This window comes from Brachypodium distachyon, chromosome 1, assembly GCF_000005505.3.
Source record: "Brachypodium distachyon strain Bd21 chromosome 1, Brachypodium_distachyon_v3.0, whole genome shotgun sequence".
Lineage (NCBI taxonomy): Eukaryota > Viridiplantae > Streptophyta > Magnoliopsida > Poales > Poaceae > Brachypodium > Brachypodium distachyon.
Window position 1 is genome coordinate 6516344 of NC_016131.3, and position 10254 is coordinate 6526597.

Here is a 10254-nt window from a genome sequence, read left to right on the forward strand (position 1 = left end):
TGTACCTAGGAGCAAACATTGTTGATTAGAGAAAGAGAAGGGGTCGTTTACCTCACTATCCTTCATTTTTTTGCCCGCAAAATGCATTATTATTTCGTGGCAGGCCCAGAATCAGGAACAATAACTCCAAGATATAGTCCCATCTATATCCATCTCCTGCAATTGCGAATTCTCAATCTTCTCGCTCATGGCAACATTCAGAGTCCACCTTATTTCTGTGAACTCGCATATCTTTGAAGACATTGGGATCCTAAACGAGCGAAGCGGAGCAGACCGCAGCGGCTGTACCAGCACATGGGCACTGCCACGGGCAAGGCACCATGATCAAGAAAAAAAATCAATTTGTTCGAGCGGAGCGCAGCGCAGCGAAGCGGCCGTGGCAACGCACGGGCACTTTGCTAGTGTAGATATATTTCTGTGCACTTTGCTAGTGTAGATATATGTCTAGCTAGACAAACATGTGACAAGTAATATGGATTGAATGGAGTAGAAAATAATAATTAAAAATCAGGAAAATACCCCGTTGCTGCAAATTCTTCTGCCCGTGGTCCCGTGCTACGGGCACCCAGCGCCGCCCACACGCAATCGCTCCTCTATTTATAAAGACAAAATCGATACTCCTCAGCCCCTACCGCCCCCCACCCCGTGCCTCGCCGGAGCTCCGCCGCCGCCGCTACCGCCTTATCCGAGCCGTCGTCCAATGCCCTTCACGCCATCGTGGGGAGCTTCCGATTCCTAATTCTCCTACGCCCCTGGTCCGAAGTTTCTGACGAGGAGAAAGAGGATTGACGAAGAGAAGGAGGTGGTGCTCGCGGGTCGCGGCCGGGCGCCGGAGCTATGGGGTCCCGGCGTGGGGAGATTTGCGTGAGGAAGGGGTTGCTTGCCGGTCCCTTGACGTGCCCGCTCTGCCGGGGCCTCCTGCGGGACGCCCACGCCTTCACGGAGTGCGTCCATACATGTAAGTTCTCTTCTCTATACCCCGCCGCCGCCGCCTCTCTGGTTCTCCTTTCGTCCTCCCTCCCTCTCTGTGTTCCTGCGTGCACGCGCTTTCGAGTTCCGCGGCCTTCTTGCGCCGCTGCGCACGAGCGCCCCCTGTCCTTGCGTCGCGTTGGCGTCCTCGGTTCTGGTGTCGCGGTGTCGTGTTCTGTTCTGAGCTCTGTTTCTCGTTCGGTGGTCTGGTGATCAGGTTGGGGTTTGATGCGGGTTGTTGATTCCACAAGACCGCCGAACCCGTCGCCGTGGATTGCCTCTGGTGGTCGAGCATGGGCGGCTAGGCAATTCCTGCTACGTCAGAGTTCTTCTCAGAGTTCTCTCGGCTTGTTTTCGACGATCCGGATTTGTTCTGCTTTGCCGACCGGAGGGCCGAAGGCAGGATTTTACTCTCCGGCGGCCGCCTGCGCCCGAGCTATTCCGGAGAACCCCCCGCGCTGCCGCCACCGAGTGCTGCAAAACCTCCGCCTGTTTCTCCGCCTGTGGCGTGCGCGTGGGCACTGCTCCCTCCGGAGCCGCCATCCCCCCTCTGTTCTTTGTAGTCGACAATGCTGCAAAACCGCGTGCCTTCTCGAGCGCTCTTCATGCCCCGTCACTCACCGTGGCTAGTGGCCACAGCCCACAGCACACCCGCAGTTTGAGCAGCGTTTGGATTTCCTGCGTTGTGCACAGTTTCCCGGTGGTGGCCGCTGGCACCGGCCAGCGGCCAGCCTCGTGGCATTGCGTTCGGTCTGAATTTCCTCGCTGGCCATACAGCTTTCTGTGCATTGTAGATTTTGATGATGGGAGAAAAGGTTGTAAAGCGCTGGCACTTGTTTCAGGATGTATGGAACTGTGTGGTGTTGACTCTGTCGAGGCACTCTAGCAGCTTATTGTACGTTCGGTAATGGGTAGGGGAGCTTGGAGATGGTGGCATCCAGATTCCAGGCCTGGCTGCGATCAGAAGTGTCGTGTCATTTTGGTTATGCCCCTGATGCTTCTGATTAGCAGAATGAGTATTCAGTGGCATACTTAATTTCTTCTTCCTTCTATTTAGTGTTTGGAGAGTTGCGACTTTGTGATGGGAAAGTAGTTCAACTTTGTGTTTCTGGTATGGCTGTGGAAAAAGCTGCACTTCACATTCTTGAATGAAATCCCGTATGATGCAGAGCCAGGAGGATGACCGCTCTAGTATCTAAAAAACATTCTCCTGGCTGCTGTTGTTTCTGCTGCACCATAAGTCCGTAAATACAGTGCAATTGTCAGCCTTGGCTGCATGCTAAATCTTGATGCAAGTCAAGTATCTACTCTTATTCCGTTTCGAAAAAGTATCTACTCTTATTGCAGATTTTTTGCTTGTATTGAACTAATAAAATTCAACTCTTTCTAAACTTTTTTGAACAGTTTGTCGAGAGTGTATTATGAAGAAAATAGATGATGAGGAGATCGAATCCTGCCCAGTATGCAACATTTATCTTGGTATTGCTCCTGAAGAGAAACTCAGGTGAAGTAGTTGTTATTACTTCTTAACAAGGTTTATCTATACGACATTCTTTCTTGGCAGATGTGTTGGGGCTAAGTGTATGATACACTTTGAAACAAATACATGTAGCTTGATCTTCTTGGTTGAACCAGTTGGGGGTAAGTGTATGATACACTTTGAAACAATACATATAGCTTGATCTTCTTGGTTGAACCCGTTGGGGGCAAGTGTATGATACACTTTGAAACAATACATGTAGCTTGATCTTCTTGGTTGAACCTTCAGAGTGATAGATCTTCAAATACATTTTCATGCTGTTATTGCCTTATAAATGTGTACCTTTTCAGTAGAGTATTGTGATCACACATATCATTTATTAACAGTTGCAGCAGCAATTGCACATTTACGAGCTTTGTATAACAGATTTATATATTGAGGTGTTCTAACAAAAAAATATCACTCTATTGTTATTACATATGTGCATTTACATAAAAATAGTTTCTTATAGTTATTTGTTAACTAGCTAATTATTACATACCTGCAGATTATACCGTTTAAATCTGGTATAAGATGTAACAACTATCACGGCCTCATGCTTACTGCCTGCTACGTTTTTATCTTTTATAAAAATATTGCCTCCAATACACATGCTTGCTTGTTTTGTGAAGCATAAGCTCAATGTTGCAAGCCACCCACTTACGAGTTTCTTAATGTCTTCAGTGATCTTGACTCAACTTTGTGCTAAAACCTAACATGATTGATCGTATCTTTTTTGAAGGCCTGACAACAATATTCAAGCTCTCAGGAAAAGGTTGTTTCCGCTTAAGAGGGCAGAATTTGATGCTTCTAACTTTCCAACAGTTACATCGCCATTAAAGGGAAAACAGAGGTCTCTTTCTTCCTTGGTAGTTGAAACCCCAAAGGTTGCTGCACAACCTGTTTTGACAGGAAAGAGAACCAAAGCTACAAGGACAACTTTTCGTGCAACTTCTTCTCTCAGTAACAATGGAACCGTGAAATTACTGATTACTGAAGGACACGATCATGAGACGGGGAAAATCTCAGCATCAAAATCTACCAAGATGACAACAAGTGCGATTAAAAAGCAGGTACTTATATTTAAATAATTATCAGATGGGTGTGTAACAGCATATAATTTCATGTGCAAGTTTCATGGCACTTGTTTTGATACAATTCACTCCTAACAGATTAAATCAGATATAGTAGCCTCAAGTCAGCCTTGTCCTCAGGATAGAAAGAACAGCAAGACAATGGACATGGAAGAGCTCTGTAAACCCTTGAGCAGTTTCCTTGAGGCAAGTGGGACAAAATCGCTCAGATCAAATCTCAAAAGCCATGCTGCCGCCGCCAAGGAGGACAAAATAAAGAGCACTAATGGTAAAGTGACTATTACTGAAACAAGGGTGCGTGAGGCAAGCAGGGAGAAATCGCTTAAATTAGGTCCTAAAAGCCATGCTGCTGCCACCAAGGAGGACAAAATAAAGAGCACAAAGAGTGAACAAGTGGCTAACACTGGAACAAGTGTGGGGTCACATTCAAATAAGTTAACACTTCGAAAGGAAAAGAATGGCGATTCAGATAACTTGTGGAAAAGCCCAGAAGGAGATTATGGGCAGGTCCTGCTTGGTTCTACAAGCACTGTTTATTTACATGATGGAATAACTACCCCAGTGTGGTTTTCATTAGTCACTTCGCCGCACCAGTAAGATTGCATTATATTTAAAAGTTATACTGATTGTGATGGACCTTTTGTATTGTCTCCTTAAATCAAAATGCGAACTTTTTGCAGGTCAGAGAAGCTGCTGCCTCAGATACCAAATGCTTACTTGAGAATTAAGTGAGTTCCCTTTAGTATTACATTTTCTTTGATTTTCTACAATGCTTTGGGCCCTCTCAAATTTAGTATCCCCTTACTCTTGGGATATATCTCTGGAAATATTTGCGACATCTGTTGCTATGAGCCTATGATACCTATTTTCCTGTTATCAATTAATAGCAACTGTGCTGAGGTATTAGCTGGAGTGCCTTTTTATTTTTTCAATTAAGGGGAAGTACCAACAGAAACATCCATTTTAAAAAGATTGTCAGGAATGGAAAATAAGTTTTATCTGAATCCCGTGTGTTTTAACTTTTTGTCATTCCCACCAGCAATCATTTTTTTTCCTGATCTTGTAACGTGCACTCAAAGAATTTAGTACACTTTACTTAATAGTATTTTTCTGCTTGTTCCAGAGATGGAACCTTGCAGGTTTTCTCAGTCCAGAGGTACATTATGCAAAAACTTGAGCTAGCAAGTGATGATGAGGTGAGGCCTTTATATGTCTTTGCACTTCCATTTAAAAAAAAAAAACTTTTGCACTTCCATTTTGATCCATTCTATGTATATGTATGGACGATGCTGAATCTGCTCTCTTTTCCTCTGATCCCCGTATTCGTCTGCGGGTGCAGGTGGAGATATTATGCCATGGCATGCCAATTTGCCCCTTGATGATGCTGAAGGACCTACTGGAGCTGTGGCTGAGCCGCCAGCCGCAGCATGAGGTCCAGGTTCCGGTGGGCGCTCCGGCCAAGCAGTTCGTCATGGTGTTGGGCTACCGCCGGCGAAGTTAGCCTCCTACACATGCCATTACAGCGCCTCCTTTGTAAGTGGGGCAAGAGGTTTTTGCTCCTAGCTAGCTAGCTCCTCCGCGTGATCTGATTGTGTCCGGTGTCATTTTTTTTCTAGGATACAAACATTTTTTTCCTATATGGAGTATATAAAGTTGTTTAATTACTCAAGTTAGAACCTGCAGGTAGAGATTCAAAGCGTGTTTATATATCCACCACCGCGCACGTTTGCATCCAGCATGACCATTATAAAATTGTTGTTCAAGCACTGCGTAGAGTCTTAAGAGTCTACCTGACTGTTCCTGGCAACTGTTGAGCATATAGGAGATCGTAGGAGAGTTCAGTAACTGCCATGGGATCGGTCCCTTTCTTCAGTACCGTGGGTTAGGTTGCTGTCAAGAAAGCCAAAATGTAGCACATGCACACAAAGTAGGATGATGATGCTTGCAGATAACTAGTGTGATCCACATTTTACTTTGATCCGACACGCATATGCAGAGTGCATTTTATTCTGGCGTGTTGCTTACTGCTTACCGTGGTACATGCATAGCAGAGTGCAGTGTACGAATGTCACCAACACACATTGAGACGGACATGTTTGAGCATTAGTCCGGTCTTCTGCAGAGCACACAAGACACATTACGAACAAAGGGAATTACTTGACCAACCAATGTCAGTACGGCGCCTACTGCTTTTGACGTGTGCACGGGCACACGTGCGTGTTTTACATTTAAGCCTACTTAGCAATCATTTAGCATGTGTACGCTAGTGTGTGCGTGTCTACATGTGTGCGTGTGTGAAATCTGACTGGTCACCGTTTATTATGTTTATGTGTGCGTGTGCGCGTGTGCGCTTTACATTTTAAAATCTGACTAGCCACCATTTATTATGTGTATGTTTGCGTGTGTGTTTTACATTTTAAAATCTGTCTAGCCACCATTTATTACGTGTATGCGTGTGCGTGCGTCTAAATGTGTGTGTTTGTCACATTTTGAAATCTGACTATCCACCGTTTATTATGTGTGTGTGCATACGTCTAAGTGTGTGTTTTACATTTTGAAATCTAATTAGTGACCATTTAGTATGCGTATGTTTGTGTTCGTGTCTCTACGTGCGTGTGCGTTTTACATTTAGCATGCATATGTTTTGTTTGTGCGTCTCTAAATGCGTGTGTGTCTCTAAGTGTGTGCATGTGTTTTTATATTTTGGAACCTAACTAGTCACCATTTATGATGTGTAGGATGTGCGTGCACACTCAAGTGCATGCATGTGTGTTTTACATTTTAAAAACTGACTAGTTATCATTTATTATGTGTATGTGTGCACGCACGAGTGTCTAAGTGAATGCGTGTGTGTTTTACATTTTAGAACCTAATTAGTAACCATTTAGTATGTATATGTTTATGTCCGTGTGTCTAAATGTGTGCGTGTCTCTAAGTGTGTGCGTGCGTCTTATACATTTTGGAACCTGACGAGCCACCATTTATGATGTATATGTGGGTGTGTAAGGTCTAAATTCGTCTTTGTGTATTTTACATTTTAAAATCTAACCAGCCACTACTTGTTATGTGTATGTGACTGTGAGTGAGGGTGCGTCTAAGTAAATGTATGTGTTTTACATTTTGATATTTGAAATGCCATTGCGCAAGCGTATTTTACATTTTCAAAACTGACAGCCAAATATTAATGAGTTGTTACAAAGTGCACATCATAGAAAAGAGAGAATATGTGCAGCACACTATCAAGACCGGAAGGTAGACCCAAAACGAAATCTTCAAGAGTGTTCAAGGGGTCTATATAGATATGCATAGAGTTAATGAAGTCGACCTACACGATGTATATCCGTATAAATGTGTAATTAATAAATGAAAAAGATATAACTTCAGATATCTTATGCACCTCTAAGCATTAATGGAGTACGCCCCTCAGCTTGGGAAAAAATAAAGAAGTATAATCATGCAAAATGTATAATAATTAAGAATGTATATATGATACTCCAACTTAGATTAAAATTATGTACTCCCTCCGTTCCATAATTCTTGTCAAAATAGTACATGTATTTAGACACATTTTATAAATAGATACATTCATTTTGTCAAATTTGAGACAAGAATTATGAAACGGACGGGTAGCTAAATACAATCTATTCTCTCTGATCCAAACAAATTAATCAAAAGTTTATTGGAATTGAAGCCATAATAAAAAAAATGCCTTGAACAAAGCAAAAGAACCCATACCGTATCTTGAAACGTTGCCGAGATCAATTGTTTGAATGTGGCCCAACTCGTCGGTCGCTCCTCCTGCCACCGCCAGTGTCATCTTCTGGTGGAGGCGCATTCAAGTCTAGAAGCACCATGGCTTTCGTTTATGATACGGGTCAAAATACATGGATGGATTTCATTGCTTCCCCTCCTACTTATCCGATATGGCGCATTCAAGTATAGAGAACTATTGACAAATGGATGGGGAAACAGGATCCTAGGTCCGACCATAAGAACCTTATGCATCGATTTGGTGAACAAAACCCCGTGTATCTACAGATTTCCGTAGATCATGCAAAGCATAAGACAGACATTATATACATGTGAAATTTGGTAAGAAAACAAGATGTTTTGCGAGAGGGAGGAACTTCACAAATTAAGCTGGTGTGCAGAAACATCCACACTAACATTAATAAAGAATCGGAATTCGGAACAAAATGCAGTTGTTGACATATCAGCCTTCACAAATGAAGGCGACCACCGTACAAAACTACATATTGGCCGATCAACTCAAATGAAATGTCTTTGCAAAGTTATTTGCAACAAATAATGTTGGGTTGCGCCCTAAACAAGTAATGAAGCTTCTTTTTGCTCAGATAAACTAAAAACAACAAGAAGACTGCTGCAATGCAGTAAATGCAGAACACGATGATGCTCAGAATACAATCTGAACTCAGCATGAAAGTGTTTTGATGTTGCGGTCCAAGCAATGGAGAGTGATCTGACGCCGATCGGTAAGGAATGGATGAATGATGATCCTCTGCCTTTGCACTGCTAGGGAAAAAGGCAGACAAGGCCGCAAGGAGAGGAGCGCCCCTGATGTGGCTTTACTCTTTTCCTTGCAATCTGGTAGAAGCACTGTACTGTGCTAAAGTACCCGGATTATCAAAGTATCTGAACATCATGATCTCCGGTGAATAAAGAACAAACATGGTTATTGTAAAGAAAGAACAGATAATTTCCAGTGAGCCAAGATCACTACAGGCCACAGCAAAGAGAGAATTAGGCAAATGAAAAGGAAACGACTAGGTGCATTCAATTGCATAAATCTGCAGAAGAGAACACCAGATGACAAGAACATAGTTGAGTTGATGATGGCCTCTTTTGCATTGCCTTGGCAATCTGCCATGTACGATCAAGATATGGATGCATGGATATACTAGGAGCATTGCAAATAATTGGGGAGGCCTGTACCCCAGAGACTCAGCACAAGGAGGTACAACATTCATGGATCAAGGTGTAAGGGGGTAGAATTGCACAAAAACATCAACATATCACTGCCAGTAATAAACTACCAAAGAATCGGATCACAATGGCCATTATCAGCTTTACAAATGAACACCACGACTGCCAACTCAATTCACATGAAAAATTTATGTGTTCGTAGTGTGAGATCACAAGCCAAGCTAGTATTTTTACAGGCGAACAGAAGAACCAATAGATACTGTGCCACATAAAACAATCATGAACAGGCAGTTGCAAGCAAGCACAAAGTATGCATCTTGGGCACCATCATACCACGCTGGGCGGAAAGGGATGCACGATCAACCAATGCGGACGTATGTGGGCAATATGGGCCCAGCGGCGCTAAGGCCGGCAGCCATGAGCCCGTTGCCGGCTGCCTCCTGCTCGGTCAAGAACAGGTCGTCGGTGGACCTGAGCGCGGCGTGGGCGCCGACGAGGGCAACCCCGATCATGGCCGACCCGACGACGTTCCAGCCGACGTCGGTGAAGAGCATCGCGATGACGGTGACCCCGGAGAGCACGGCCAGGACGGTCCCGTCGTCGAACTCCGTGCCGAAGATCCGGAGCGGCTGGCCGCCCTCGGCGGGGCGCGCGAAGTAGAGGAAGAACCAGGCGGCGCAGAGCGCGAGGAGCACGAACAGGGTGCCCGGGTGCCAGAGCAGCGACGCAGCGACGACGGAGAGCACGGCGAGCGCGTAGTTCGCGCGGAAGTAGGCCGTGTTGCGGCGCATCCGGGAGACGGCCTCCCCGACGTTGGGCGGCTTGGAGAAGGCAGGGGAGCGGAAGACCTCTCCCCACGGGCGGCGGGCGGCGATGAGCGCCTGGCCCTGCTCCCGGAACCGCGTGACGAGCTCGGCCGCCTTGGCGAGCGAGTTCGGCGGCGCCGTGGGGTCCTGGATCGGGGCCGGGGCCGGCTCAGTACCCGGCGGCCGCCCCCAGACCGGCGGGGACGGGCTAAGATTGGGGTTGGGGTAGGCGGACGGGGGCGTGGGGTAGTTGGGGATCTTGGAGTAGCCGCCGGAAGAGGCGGGCGGCGCCCCGTGGGAGCCGTACATGGCGGCTGGAGGGGCCGAGGCGGCGGCGCCAGAGCTCCGCATCGCGAGATCAATCGGAGATTTCTCGGGGCGGGGGCGAGAGGAATCTCAGAGGAGGTTGTGGGGAAAGTTGGAAGAAAAGGATGAGAACTCGACGTGGGGTTCGCTTCGCTGGAGCCCCGGGTCTATTTGAGGGAGAAAGGGAGGTTTGCTTCCGGGCAAAGCACCGTGTCCGGTCTCCTGGATCTCTTCTGTTGAAAGCGTTGACACGGGTAGTTTTACTTGAAACGTCGCGATTCCATGGGAGGTTAAGCGTGGCACAGAATCATTTCAAGGAGTTTATTTAAGACTTAAAATAACCTTTTGGTGAAAAAAAAAGACTTAAGATAACTTTGTGTTTCCTGTGCTGTCAGAAACGAAAAGATAATTTGATGTGTTCTCTCCAATGAACCGAGCAACGAAAGGTCCCCTTGATCTTCTCCGGATTGCAGCGACAACTTCGTGTTACCAACTGGTTCGCTAGTGTCCAGCAACTAGCTTCTGTTCTCCCCAATGCGACAATACCTTTGCTCGGAAAGGGGACTACGGGATTACCCCTCGTGGCCATGCGAATACGTTCTTTTCCCGCAAGAAG

At 45.8% G+C, this 10254-nt stretch overlaps 2 protein-coding genes across 2 annotated transcripts; one reads left to right on the forward strand and one right to left on the reverse strand.

Annotated features, from left to right (window-relative positions):
* The first annotated feature begins 598 nt into the window (after positions 1-598).
* On the forward strand, positions 599-5295 carry LOC100833122 (E3 ubiquitin protein ligase DRIP1). The gene is made up of 7 exons (XM_003559394.4): positions 599-958; positions 2374-2473; positions 3231-3561; positions 3661-4175; positions 4263-4310; positions 4706-4778; positions 4922-5295. The coding sequence occupies exons 1-7, from the start codon at positions 838-840 to the stop codon at positions 5081-5083; spliced, it is 1350 nt and encodes a 449-aa protein (XP_003559442.1). The 5' UTR covers positions 599-837; the 3' UTR covers positions 5084-5295.
* Positions 5296-8575: 3280 nt separating this feature from the next.
* On the reverse strand, positions 8576-9825 carry LOC100831290 (PRA1 family protein B6). Its single transcript, XM_003559819.4, has one exon. The coding sequence runs from the start codon at positions 9681-9683 to the stop codon at positions 8886-8888; it is 798 nt and encodes a 265-aa protein (XP_003559867.1). The 5' UTR covers positions 9684-9825; the 3' UTR covers positions 8576-8885.
* Positions 9826-10254: the final 429 nt, after the last annotated feature.